Consider the following 14,891-nt stretch of genomic DNA (forward strand, 5'->3'; position numbering starts at 1 on the left):
TCGGTCTTTTTTTATTTATAGAGCAAAAAACCAAAACAACGCAGGGGTGATCAAATATCACCAAAAGAAAGCTCTATTTGTGGGAAAAAAAAGAACATCAATTTTATTTGAGTACAGCGTCGCACGACCAGGCAATTGGAAGTTAAAGCAACGCAGTGCCGTATCGCAAAAAAATTTCCTGGTCAGGAAGGGGGTAAAACCTTCCCGGAGCTGAAGTGGTTAAACTTTAATGTGCCATTATTATAGGCTCTGGATGGAGTTGTGTTGCCAATTTAGAAATGGCCAGCAGAGTAGTGTTCATTTTGATGTCAATATTCGATTTAGTTTTAGTCATAGTTTTTTGACTAAAATGCCATTTTAGTCGTATTTTAGTCATCTGCATTTTAGACTTAAGCCCCGTACACACGATAGGATTTTCCGACGGAAAATGTTCTATAAGAGCTTGTTGTCGGAAACTTCCGACCGTGTGTAGGCTCCATCGGACATTTTCCATCGGAATTTCTGTCACACAAAATTTGAGAGCCGGTTCTCAAATTTTCCTACAACAAAATCCGTTGTCGGAAATTCCGATCATGTGTACACAATTCCGATGCACAAAGTTCCATGCATGCTCGGAATCAAGCAGAAGAGCCGCACTTTCTATTGATCTTCATTTTTCTCGGCTCGTCGTACGTGTTGTACGACACCGCGTTCTTGACGTTCGGAATTTCCGACAAGATTTGTGTGACCGTGTGTATGCAAGACAAGTTTGAGCCGACATCCATCGGAAAACATCCATGGATTTTGTTGTCGGAATGTTCGATCGTGTGTACGGGGCATTAGTCGTATTTTAGTTGACTAAAATAGTGTTAATTTAGTAGACAAAATAAACACTGGTTCGATTACTGTCTATGTGTTGTAAGCTCAAAGAGAGACATGCCAGGTCTTTCTTTGACCGGCTTCTGCTCCCAGATGTTACCTGGAACAAGAGAGCATTATCAGTGGTGAACATTCATTTGCATAAAAAATTTAGTTCATATCACAGGACAGACTTATGGATTCCACTCTTTATCTCTTTTTCCATTGCCTTTGACTTGCCTCCAAAAATCAGTCCATGTAAGGCGTACGTAGAACGCTATTACTATTATAAGGAGACGGGTATTTGCCAGATATTTAGCCATGGCGGTTGTCAAGGAAATACAAACAATTTTCTTACCAAAGAAGACTGCGAGACAAATGTCTTCCATCCTCCATGAAACTTTTCAGTAAGGTTCCAACAGTCGTCTTTATCACTATTTATCTCTTCCATTGCTATTTGATATTTATGTGTTGTTTCTTTCCATTTCTAGTCTGTGAGCTGCCTCCAGACCGCGGTCCATGTAAGGGGCACATGCTGCGCTATTACTATGATCAGAATACAGAAACTTGCAAGGATTTCATCTATGGTGGTTGTAAAGGAAATGGAAACAATTTTGAAACTGAAGAAGAGTGCGAACGCACCTGCCAATCAGGTATTTTTATTGTGTCATCATTGTATGTTGCTCAGTATGAATTTATTTCAGCTCAGATTTACTGTACACACTTCTTTTTCTAGTTCTAGTTTAATTCTATTGTTTTTTTTATTTGTTTATTCTATTCTTTTCTATTCTATTCATTTATTTTCTTTTCTATTCTTTTTGTAATTAAATTCAAATTTATTCTATTTAAAATTTGAATTTCGGAAGATGGTTATATTCTTTCTATTCAGTTTTTTTCTATACTATTCTGTTATTTTATATTCTATTCAAATCTTTTCTTTTCTATTCAAATTCAAATTGATTATGTTTGATTTTTGGGAAAAGGTTATATTCTTTCGATTCAATTCTATTCTATTGTTTTTTTAATTTTATTTTTTTCTTATTTTTTTCTATTCTATTTTTTTCTATTCTATTATTCTCTTATGTATTCTAATTCAAATTTATTCTATTTGAAATTCGAAATTTCAGAAGAAGGTTATATTCTTTCTATGTTATTCTATTCTATTCCTTGTTATTATATTCTAGTCTATTCTGCTATTCCTTTATTTTCTATTCTATTTATTTTATTCTCTTTGGGAATTGGAAAACCGTTTCGAATTCAAATTTGAAAACTATTTGGATTAGAAAAATATTCAAAAACAATTTGAAAACGGTTTGAACTAAAATTTCGTCCAAATTTTTTTTCTCGTTATTTCGGATTTGTTTAAATTCAGTACTATTGTAATTCAGAAATTCGGATACATCCGAATTTCTGAAAAACGAAAATTCGTCCGAATTTCAATTTGGAACGAAACAAACCACACATGTCTCATAGATAGCACTTTCTTTTCTGTGGTATGTAATCGCCACTAGGGATGAGCCGATGACCCCCAGGTTCAGTTCGCAGCAGAACATGCGAACAGGCAAAAAATGTGTTAGAACAAGCGAACACCGTTCACGTTTATGGGACACAAACATGAAAAATCAAAAGTGCTACTTTTAAAGGCTTATATGCAAGTTATTGTCATAAAAAGTGTTTGGGGACCTGGGTCCTGCCCCAGGGGACATGGATCAATGCAAAAAAAAGTTTTAAAAACGGACGTTTTTTTCGGGAGCAGTGATTTTAATAATGCTTAAATTTAAAGCATGATATGGAGACGGGTGTTTGCGAGGTATTTAGCCATGGCGGTTGTCAAGTAAAAATGCAAACAATTTTCTTACCAAAGAAGATTGCGAGACAAGTGTCTTCGATCCTCAATGAAACTTTTCAGTAAGGTTCTAACAGTCATCTTTATCACTAGTTATCTCTTCCATTGCTATTTGATCTTTATGTGTTGTTTCTTTCCATTTCTAGTCTGTCACCAGCCTCCAAAAACCGGTCCATGTAAGGCGTCCATACAGCGCTATTACTATGATCAGAGGGCAAAAATTTGCAAGCAATTCACCTATGGTGGTTGTGATGGAAATGAAAACAATTTTAAAACTAAAGAAGAGTGCGAACGCACCTGCCAATCAGGTATTTTTATTGTGTCATCATTGTATGTTGCTCAGTATGAATTTATTCCATCTCAGATTTACTGTACACACTTCTTTTTCTAGTTCTAGTTTAATTCTTTTGTTTTTTTTATTTGTTCTATCCTTTTCTATTCTATTATTTTATTTTCTATTCTATTTTCTATTCTTTTCTATTCTATTCTTTTTGTAATTAAATTCAAATTTATTCTATTTAAAATTCGAATTTCGGAAGTTGGTTATATTCTTTCTATTCTGTTTTTTTCTATACTATTCTGTTATTTTCTATTCTAATCTTTTCTTTTCTATTCAAATTGATTATGTTTGATTTTTGGGAAAAGGTTATATTCTTTCGATTCTATTCTATTGTTTTTTTAATTCTATTCTTTTATAGTCTATTTTTTTCTATTTTTTTCTATTCTATTATTTTCTTATGTGTTCTAATTCAAATTCATTCTATTTGAAATTCGAATTTCAGAAGATGGTTATATTCTTTCTATGTTATTCTATTCTATTCCTTGTTTTTATATTCTAGTCTATTCTGCGTTATTTTCTATTCAATTTTGTTCTGTTTTACTCTATTATATTCTTTTATTTTCTGTTATATTCTTTTCTAGTCTATTCTTTTTTTTTTCTATTCTATTCCTTTATTTTCTATTCTATTTATTTTATTCTCTTTGGGAATTGGAAAACCGTTTTGAATTCAAATTTAAAAACTATTTGGATTAGAAAAATATTCAAAAACAATTTGAAAAGGGTTTGAACTAAAGTTTCGTCCGAATTTTTTTTCTCGTTATTTCGGATTTGTTTAAATTCAGTACTATTGTAATTCAGAAATTCGGATACATCTGAATTTCTGAAAAACGAAAATTCGTCCGAATTTCAATTTGGAATGAAACAAACCACATGTCTAATAGATAGCACTTTCTTTTCTGTGGTATGTAATCACCACTAGGGATGAGCCGAAGACCCCCAGGTTCAGTTCACAGCAGAACATGCGAACAGGCAAAAAATTTGTTCGAACAAGCGAACACTGTTAACGTCTATGGGACACGAACATGAAAATCCAAAAGTGCTAATTTTAAAGGCTTATATGCAAGTTATTGTCATAAAAAGTGTTTGGGGACCCGGGTCCTGCCCCAGGGGACATGGATCAATGCAAAAAATTTTTTTTTAAAACGGCCATTTTTTTAGGAGCAGTGATTTTAATAATGCTTAAAGTGAAAGCATGATATGGAGAAGGGTATTTGCCAGATATTTAGCCATGGCGGTTGTCAAGTAAAAATACAAACAATTTTCTTACCAATGAAGACTGCGAGACAAGTGTCTTCGATCCTCAATGAAACTTTTCAGTAAGGTTCTAACAGTCATCTTTATCACTAGTTATCTCTTCCATTGCTATTTGATCTTTATGTGTTGTTTCTTTCCATTTCTAGTCTGTGAGCTGCCTCCAGACCGCGGTCCATGTAGGGGGCACATGCCGCGCTATTACTATGATCAGAATGCAGAAACTTGCAAGGAATTCATCTATGGTGGTTGTCAAGGAAATGGAAACAATTTTCTTACTAAGAAACAGTGCGAACGCACCTGCAAATCAGGTATTTTTATTGTGTCATCATTGTATGTTGCTCAGTATGAATGAATTTATTTCATCTCAGATTTACTGTACACATTTCTTTTTCTAGTCCTAGTTTAATTCAATTTTTTTTATTTGTTTATTCTATTCTAGTCTATTTTTTTCTATTCTATTTTATTTTCTATTCTATTCTTTTCTATTCTTTTTCTAATTAAATTCAAATTTATTAAGTGTTCTTGCATAGCAAGACCACTTACGGTTATCTCACAATCATTTTATTATTATTATAGCCAAAGTTACCACCCTAACTCCTCCCACAGCTTTTACACTACATAGACAGTAATACAACGAAACATGCGGATTGTTCCCGATTGGTGTGCTATTACTTTGTGGAAACCAAATGGTTCAAGAAACATTGTCGCTTTTGCGGCAAAATTGGTCCCATAGGAATGAATGGCGAAATGTTCAATGTCATTTAATTGGTGTGATATTACCTTGTGGAACTTTGTGAAAAGCTGAAAAATACCAGTGTGATTCCGGCCTCAATGTCATTTAATTGGTGTGCTATTACTTTGTGGAACGTTTCACCGAATGGTTCACGAAATATCGTCGTTTTTGTGGCGAAATTGGTCCCATAGGAATGAATGGTGAAATGTTCAAAACTAGAGTGGGAGGTGACAAAAGCTGACAACCCCATGATCAGCCAAAACATTATGACCCCCCCATGATCAGCCAAAACATTATGACCCCCCCATGATCAGCCAAAACATTATGACCACAACATGATCAGCCAAAACATTATGACCCCCCCATGATCAGCCAAAACATTATGACCACAAAATGATCAGCCAAAACATTATGACCACCCCATGATCAGCCAAAACATTATGACCACCCCATGAAAAAAAAAAATAATTTTTTTTTAAATAAAATCATTTTTGAAAAAAAAAAACATTTTTGAAAAAAAAAAAAATCATTAAAAAAATTCATTTTTGAAAAAAAAATTCATTTTTGAAAAAAAAATTCATTTTTGAAAAAAAAATTCATTTTTGAAAAAAAAGAATCATTTTTGAAAAAAAAGAAAATAATTTTTGAAAAAAATGTTCAGCTTTTTCAGCTAATGATGGGACTTCAACTTTTTACTACTATTTATACTTTTTAAAATATTAAGCTTTTTAACACTTTTCACAGTTACTCCAGCCACTCCAACCACACAACATTTACTCAAGCCACTCCACCCAGTTACTCCGCCCACTCCAGTTGTAGAGGCAAGAACACTTCACACAATTTCCCCAGAAATTGTAGCTTTTCTATTTCTATTTAAAATGCGAATTTCGGAAGATGGTTATATTCTTTATATTCTGTTTTTCTCTATACTATTCTGTTATTTTCTATTCTATTTTAATCTATTCAAATTCCAATTGATTATGTTTGAATTTTGGGAAAAGGTTATATTCTTTCGATTCAATTCTATTCTATTGTTTTTTAAATTCTGTTCTTTTCTATTTTTTTATAGTCAATTTTTTTCCTGTTTTTTTCTATTCTATTTTTTTCTATTCTATTATTTTCTTATGTATTTTAATTCAAATTTATTCTATTTGAAATTAAAATTTCAGAAGATGGTTATATTCTTTCTATGTTTTTCTATTCTATTCCTTGCTATTATATTCTAATTTATTCTGTTTTATTTTCTATTCAATTTTGTTCTGTTTTACTCTATTATATTATATTCTTTTATTTTCTGTTATATTCTTTTCTAGTCTATATTTTTTTTCTATTCTATTCCTTTATTTTCTATTCTATTTATTTTATTCTCTTTGGGAATTGGAAAACCGTTTCGAATTCAAATTTGAAAACTATTTGGATTAGAAAAATATTCAAAAAAGATTTGAAAACGGTTTGAATTCAAATTTCATCCGAATTTTTTTTTTCTTTATTTTGGATTCGCTTAAATTCGGTACTATTGTAATTCGGAAATTCGGATACATCCGAATTTCTGAAAAACGAAAATTTGTCCAAATTTTAATTTGGAACTAAACAAACCACACATGTCTAATAGATAACACTTTCTTTTCTGTGGTATGTAATCACCACTAGGGATGAGCCGCACAGCCCCAGTTCGGTTCGCAGCAGAACATGCAAACAGGCAAAAAAATTCGTTCGAACACGCGAACACTGTTAGAGCCAGTTCACATAAGGACGACTTGTCAGGCGACTTAGCTGCCTGACAAGTAGCGTCCCATTCTGTACAATGGAACCATTCTAATCGGAGCGACGCAAGTCGCTCTGACTTAGAAAAAGGTTCCTGTACTACTTTGGGGGCGACTTGAGGTGACTTGCATAGACTTCTATATAGAAGTCGTTTTGCAAGTCGCTGCTGCAGTCGTGTTCAAGTCGTCTGAGGCAGTCGCGCTGGAAGTCGTGCTGCCTCAGTGTGAACCGACTCTTATGGGGCGTACACACGGTCGGACTTTTCAGCTATAAAAGTCCGACAGCCTGTCCGACAGACTTTCGACGGACTTGCGGCGGACTTTCTAACGAACAGACTTGCCTACACACGATCACACAAAAGTCCGTCGAATTCTTACGTGATGACATACACCGGACTAAAATAAGGAAGTTGATAGCCAGTAGCCAATAGCTGCCCTAGCGTGGGTTTTTGTCCGTCAGACTAGCATACAGACGAGCGGATTTTTCGACCGGACTCGAGTCCGTCGGAAAGATTTGAAGCATGTTTCAAATCTAAAGTCCGTCGGATTTGAGGCTGAAAAAGTCCGTTGAAAGTCCGGAGAAGCCCACACACGATCGGATTACCAGCCAGCTTTAGTCCGTCAGCGTCCGTTGGACTTTTGTAGACGAAAAGTCCGACCGTGTGTACGCGGCATTAAACTCTATGGGACACGAACATGAATAATCAAAAGTGCTAATTTTAAAGGCTTATATGCAAGTTATTGTCATAAAAAGTGTTTGGGGACCTGGGTCCTGCCCCAGGGGACATGTATCAATCCAAAAAAAAGTTTTAAAAACTGCCGTTTTTTCGGGAGCAGTGATTTTAATAATGCTTAAAGTGAAACAATAAAAGTGAAATATTCCTTTAAATTTCGTACCTGCGGGGTGTCTATAGTATGCCTATAAATTGGCGCATGTTTCCCGTGTTTAGAACAGTCCGAGAGCAAAATGACATTTCTAAAGGAAAACGTAATTTAAGAGTACTAGCGGCTATTAATGAATTGTCGGTCCTGGCAATACATATAAAAGTCATTGAAAAAACTGCATGGGATTCGCGCACAGTCCATTACCAGGCCCTTTGGTCTGGTATGAATATTAAGGGGAACCCCGAACCAAAATTTAAAAACAAATTGCGTGGGGGTCCCTCCAAAAATCCATACCAGACCCTTTTCTGAGCATGCAACCTGGCAGGCCGCAGGAAAAGAGGGAGGGACAAGAGAGCGCCCCCCCCTCCTGAACCGTACCAGGCCACATGCCCTCAACATGGGGAGGGTGCTTTGGGGTAGCCCCCCAAAGCACCCTGTCCCCATGTTGATGGGGACAAGGGCCTCATCCCCACAACCCTTGCCCGGTGGTTGTGGGGGTACATCCTCCCCATGTTGAGGGCATGTGGCCTGGTACGGTTCAGGAGGGGGGGCGCTCTCTCATCCCCCCTCTTTTCCTGGGGCCTGCCAGGTTGTGTGCTCTGATAAAGGTCTGGTATGGATTTTTGGGGGGACCCCCACACCATTTTTTTAAATTTTGGCGCGGGGTTCCCCTTAAAATCCATACCAGACCTGAAGGTCTGGTATGGATTTTGAGGGGGACCCCCACTCCATTCAAAAAAAAAAAAATTGACACAGGGTTCCCCTTAATATCCATACCAGACCTGAAGGGCCTGGTATGGAATTTGTGGGGACCCCCACGCAATTTTTTTAAACTTTGGTTCGGGTTTTCCCTTTAATATTCATACCAGACCCAAAGGGCCTGGTAATGGACTGTGGGGGAATGCCATGCCGTTTTTTTCAATGACTTTTATGTGTATTGCAGAGACCCAACAATTCATTATAGCCGCGAGTAAAGACCCAACAATTCATTATAGCCGCGAGATTGTGTTTCCATTGCAATCCCATCACGCTGGTTCTCGATGACAGGGTACTATGCATGTCGCGCTGGCTCGCTCATCGGGAAAGGAAAACTGTTTTTTCCTTTAGTGATAAACGACAGGCAGTGCTGACAGCTGTCTGGTATGAATCATGAGGGCGAACGCCGCGCCAAATTTTAAATAAAAAACCGATGTGGGTTCCCCCCAGGGGCATACCAGGCCCTTAGTTTTAGAATGGATTTAAAGGGGAGCCCCTACGCCGAAAGATCGGCGTGGGGGTCCCCCCCAAAATCCATACCAGACCCTTATCCGAGCATGCAGCCTGGCCGGTCAGGAAAGGGGGTGGAGGCGAGCGAGCGCCCCCCCTCCTCCTGAACCGTACCAGGTCGCATGCCCTCAACATGGGGGGGGGGGGGCGCTTTGGGGAAGGGGGGCATGATGGGACTGTGACTTCATAAGGGGTGGGGTCACCGGGTGACAGCACCCATGCCTATATAAGTCGCCCGCACCTCACACACATCATTGCAGTGGGAGACAGCGTCGTGTCAACATCGGAAGAAGAGAAGAAGGAACAAGACGGCGAAGACCGCGCCACTGCTAGCAAAAGAGTGGCAGAAGATAGCGGAGGAGCCCGGCAGAAGAACCGGACACCGGGAGAAGAGGCCGGAAAGTGGGAGAAGAAGCGGACACTGGGAGAAGAGGCCGGAGAGCGGGAGAAGAAGCAGACACTGGGAGGAGAGAGCGGAGAAGTCGGAAGAAGACCCCTGAAGTCGGAAGAAGACCCCGAAGTCGGAAGAAGACCCCCGGAGCTGCCTAATAGATTACTTTTAAAACCTGTGTAGTTTGTTTTTTTTCTTGACACTTTTTTCCCCAGGTGAATGGGTAGGGGTACCATGAACCCCATACTCATTCACATAGGGTGGTGGGCCGGGATCTGGGGGTCCCCTTATTAAAGGGGGCTCCCGGATTTCGATAAGCCCTCCGCTCGCAGACCCCGCCAACCAACGGCCAGGGTTGTCGGGAAGAGGCCCTTGTCCTCATCAACATGGGGACAAGGTGCTTTGGGGTGGGGGGCCCGCTCATCCCCACCCCCTTTCCTGACCGGCCAGGCTGCATGCTGGGATAAGGGTCTGGTATTGATTTTGGGGGGACCCTCACACAGATTTTTCGGCGTAGGGGGTTCCCCTTAAAATCCATACCAGACCTAAGGGCCTGGTATGCCCCTGGGGGGAAACCCACACCATTTTTTTAATTAAAATTTGGCGTGGTGTTCCCCCTCATGATTCATACCAGACAGCTGTCAGCACTGCCTGTCACTCATCACGAAGGGAAAAAACTTTTTCCTTTCCCGATGAGCGAGCCATCTCGGCGCTGGCTCCCGCGACGGGGCTCTCAGGTGTCAAATCTCGCCGATAACAGCGGCGAGATTGACACAATATCGCGGTAACCTACTGTACTTTTAAATGACTTCTTCCTTTAGAAATGTCATTTTGCTCTCGGACTGTTCTAAACATACTATACATAGGCATACACATAGGCACACTGTTCTAAACATAGGCATACTATAGACACCCCCCAGGTACAAAATTTAAAGGAATATTTTATATTTATTTATATTATATTTTATTGTTTCACTTCAAGCATTATTAAAAATCACTGCTCCCGAATAACAAAGGCTGTTTTTAAAACTTTTTTTGCAATGATACAAGTCCCCTGGGCAGGACCCGGGTCCCCAAACACTTTTTATGACAATAACTTGCATATTAACTTTTAAAATTAGCACTTTTGATTTCTTTATCGTACATCACGGGACACAGAGCACCATAATAATGACTATCTGGGTTATATGCTACCTTTAGGTGATTGGACACTGGCAACCAATAGTAAGAAGGTTCTTCCCATATAACCCCTCCCATACAGGAAGTACCTTTTAGTTTTTTTGCCAGTGTCTTGAAGGTGATGGTCACAGCTGTGGAAGCTCTTCAAATTCTTCAATAATGTCCCAGTGAGGATGTTATAATCGGATCCATTCGGATGGCATATTAAAGCTAAAGTGGATGGTACCCAAGCCTTGGTTCAAGAACAAGGTTTTGCCTATAATGTGTGCTTTATGGCGCTGGACCCTTGTTATATGGTATTCCTGGTCTATCACCTGCCCAAGGAAAGCAGAAGGGTGCCTTACACGTCCAAGGGTGTCGACCCCCAAATAAAGGGGGACCCGTTCCTTGAAGGTCCTCTGTGGCGCTACCCACGGTGATGGGGGAAGATTGGGCCTGTTCCAGGCCCTGCAGCGAGGATCGGTGAGTGCTCCCTCTGGAGGCCTAAACTGTATTACTGTGTTGCTATTACATGTGTTGTTTTGCCAAAAATTTCCGTGCCCTATGTTACAAACTGCCGTTAGGCGGGTGTCTCCCGCATGGTGGCGTGTGTGCCAGGCGCGCGCATGCGCAGGAGCATGCGCGTGCGTCGGGGATGTGTGCCGCATGCCCGCATCCGCGTGCGCTACGGCGTGGCTGTAAGACGCCGCGAGGTTCCCCGCGGGCATGCGCAGTAAGTTCGTGCGTCACGTGGGCGGCGCGCGCATATAGAGGGAAGTCAGCGTCCGCATGTGTCATTGCTGCTTGTCAGTGTAGGCTTGCAAGAGCCGGGATCCTAAGTGCGGTGGGACACAATGTCTGGGCATGTGAGTTGGGCATTTGCAACACGTTGAAGGTTAAAGGCTGGGATAATTGCTATATGCTGGGCTCAGCTATATGGCACTAGAGAGAGTATATATATTTCCTCAAACCCTATAAGTAATGTCTTCCGGAAAACGAGGTTCAGGGAGCAGGGCAAGTCCAGGGGTTAAAGTGACTCCTTCAAAAACAGGAGATCAACCTCAGGCTACTGCAGCATTAATCTCCCCTGAAAGACCTGCGGCATTTGGCCTGGCTGAGCCATTGCATTTGTCAGGCGTAGTGGCCACTACCAATATCCCTGCATTGGCTTATGTTACTAAGGATGACTTGGCATCAGCCCTAGCTGGCCTTGAAGGCAAAATAGCGGGTATGATTGCCTCAGTAACGCAGGGAGGGAAGAAACATCATAGATCTCCCTCTCCTGAGTCTGGTCCTAGTGGAGAATCACTAGAGCACCAGGACTCTCTTAGCCAGTCGGGTCCGTGTGATTTGGATCCAGAATGGGCAGAGGATTTGGAGGAGGTGGCCGTAAAAGATAGGGAGGAAGCAGAAGCTGAAGAATCCTCGGTGGGGATTCAGGTTCCGAGGAACCAATGTCGGCTTCCCAATCCCAAAAATTATTCATCCAATCTTTGGCTGAAATGGTGAGAGCAGGATTTAAGTTACCCCCCCATACAGGGACCGGGACTTTCCTGTTCTACGTTGGGATCCTTGCGGCCTCAGAAAGGTTCCCAGGTGTTCCCTGTACATCCATTATTGGAGCAGGTGATTTACGCTGATTTGGACCACCCGGACAGGATATGTTTGCCTCCAAAAAGGTTTTCCTTTTTATACCCTATGGAGGAAAAATTCAGAAAGAAGTGGGATACGCCTTTGGTTGATGCTGCCATTTCATCAGTGAATAAAAGCTTAACCTGTCCAGTGGATAATGCCCAAGGGTTTAAAGATCCGGCGGATAAAAAGCTCCAGTCCTTACTAAAAGCCTCCTTTGCGGTGGCTGGGTCAGCAGCACAACCGGCAGTTGCGGCTATCGGTATTTGTCAGTCCTTGAAGGACCGTTTTAAAAGGTTGGTCAAGAACTTACCTGTTCAGGAGGAATTTTTTTGATGAATTGTTAGAACTTCCTCGCGCTTTATGTTTTGCGATAGACGCATTAAAGGACTTGATCCAGCAGATGTCTCGTTTTGCACTACTTTCAATCCATATGTGCAGGGTCTTGTGGCTAAAGAACTGGTCAGCCGAGATGCCATGCAAGAGGCTACTTGTGGCTTTTCCTTTTCATGGTGAGCGTTTGTTTGGAGAAGATCTGGATAAATATATCCAAAAGATCTCAGGAGGAAAGAGCTCCTTGCTTCCAGTTAAAAGAAGGAATAAGCAGCCTTCTTTAAGATTCCCAACGCTCCCGGGCCAGACGCCTCTTCTGGCAAGAGGTATTGAGGGCCTCAACCGCCTACTTTTAAAAAAACCGCATGGTCAAAAAAGACCTTGGACCCAGAAACCAGCCAAAACCAATTCCAAGTCCTCCTTTTGAAGGGGCGCCCCCACTCTTGCAGGTGGGGGGCAGACTGCGGCGGTTCGCAGACACTTGGGGAAAATTGGTTCAGGACAGGTGGGTCATTTCCACTGTAACACAAGGTTACAAAATAGAGTTCCTGGATTTTCCTCCGAATCGATTTCTGGTATCCAGAGTCCCATCGGTCCTAGTAAAAAAGAAAAGCCTATACCTAGCCTTAGAACAGCTAGAAAGGCAGGCTGTGATTATCGAGGTTCCGCACAAGGAAAGATTCAAAGGATTCTATTCGAACCTATTCACAGTGCCCAAACCAATTACAGAGGTAAGGCCCAATCTGGACCTCAAGTCCCTAAATTCCTTTCTAAATGTCCGAACCTTCCGTATGGAGTCGGTTCGTTCAGTAACCGCATCCTTGAGAAGAGAGGATTTTTTAGCATCCATAGACATCAAGGATGCGTACCTACATGTGCCAATTTTCGGTCCGCATCAAAGGTTTCTGCGCTTTGCAGTAGAGGGGTGTCATTTCCAGTTTGTGGCACTACCGTTCGGTCTAGCCACGGCCCCTCAAGTCTTCAAAAAGGTTTTGGCTCCAGTGTTGGCTTTTCTAAGGTCCCAAAAGATCTCGGTCGTAGGATATCTGGACGACCTTCTGTTAAGGGACCAGTCTTACTCCATCTTAGTGGAAAACGTTTCAACTACCGTTCGTTTCCTGAAGTTCCTAGGCTGGATTCTGAATACAGACAAATCAGCTCTTCATCCAGTTCAGGTCTTGACATATCTAGGCCTAATCCTAGATACAACCCAAGAAAAGGTAATTTTACCTCCCTTAAAGGTCAGGTCCATAGTGTAGCTGGTCCGGGAAGTCAAAAGGGTAGGAAGGCCTTCAATTCGACTGTGCATGAGGCAGCTGGGCAAGATGGTGGCATCCTTCAGCGCAGTTCCTTATGCGCAGTTTCACTCCAGGCTGCTCCAAAAAACTATCCTGGAAGCTTGGAACAAGTCTGTTCAAACCTTGTATCATCCCATGTCTCTATCCCTACAGGTAAAACAGGACCTCTCTTGGTGGTCAAAAACCAACAACTTAAAAGGCGGAAAATCCTTTCCGCCTGTAACCTGGAAGGTGGTGACTACAGACGCCAGCCGTCTCGGCTGGGGAGCAGTCCTGGAAGAGGCCTCAGTACAGGGAAAATGGTCCTAAGTAGAGAAGACCTTGCTCATCAATCTGCTGGAAATCCGAGCAGCTCGTTTGGCTCTCCTATTCTGGACGTCCAGATTGCGGGGGTTTCCGGTCAGAGTCCAGTCCGACAACTCCACGGTTGTGGCATACATCAACCACCAAGGGGGCACCAGGAGCCGGGCAGCCCAAAGAGAAGTAGATCACATATTAATTTGGGCATAAAGGCACATACTGTTTCTGTCAGCAGTCTTTATTCCAGGTGTGGACAATTGGCAGGCAGACTACCTAAGTCGTCAGCAATTGTTACCGGGGGAATGGTCCCGAGGTGTTCCTTCAAATCTGCCAGCGTTGGAGGATGCCAGAGGTAGATCTCCTGGCCTCCAGGTTCAATGCCAAGGTGGACAGCTTTGTATCCAGGACCAGGGATCCACTTGGCGTAGGGACGGATGCATTGGTGATTCCCTGGGATCGGTTTTCGCTAATTTACGCTTTTCCTCTGATCCAGATGCTGCCGTACCTGTTATGCAGGAACAGAAAACAGTAATTCTAGTGGCCCCAGGATGGCCCAGGAGGTCCTGGTACTCAGAGATTGTGAGGATGGCGGTAGAGGACTCGTTGTGCCTCCCATACCGTCCAGACCTGTTGTCTCAGGGTCCCATAGAGCCATCCTTCTTTACGGTCGCTGAATTTGATGGCATGGCTATTGAGACCAGGGTGCTGAAGGACCGTGGTATCAGAGGATCTGTTCTGTCTACTCTGATAAATGCTAGAAAGCCAATTTCTAGAAGTATTTACCATAGGGTCTGGAAATCATACATTTCCTGGTGCGAGAGGAGAAGATGGCACCCTCGCAAGTATTCGATTGGG

At 41.7% G+C, this 14,891-nt stretch overlaps 1 protein-coding gene across 1 annotated transcript in view; it reads left to right on the forward strand.

Moving 5' to 3' along the window:
* The first annotated feature begins 1,340 nt into the window (after window positions 1-1,340).
* Window positions 1,341-14,891, forward strand: part of LOC141144176 (uncharacterized) — a 387,691-nt gene continuing 374,140 nt past the window's right edge. Inside the window, exons 1-3 of the mRNA XM_073629599.1 lie at window positions 1,341-1,490; window positions 2,830-2,991; window positions 4,424-4,585. Coding sequence (XP_073485700.1) covers window positions 1,386-1,490; window positions 2,830-2,991; window positions 4,424-4,585 — 429 coding nt within the window. The 5' untranslated portion in view covers window positions 1,341-1,385. The remainder of the gene's footprint in view (window positions 1,491-2,829; window positions 2,992-4,423; window positions 4,586-14,891) is intronic.

This window comes from Aquarana catesbeiana, linkage group LG05 (genome assembly GCF_042186555.1).
Source record: "Aquarana catesbeiana isolate 2022-GZ linkage group LG05, ASM4218655v1, whole genome shotgun sequence".
In the NCBI taxonomy this organism is placed as follows: domain Eukaryota; kingdom Metazoa; phylum Chordata; class Amphibia; order Anura; family Ranidae; genus Aquarana; species Aquarana catesbeiana.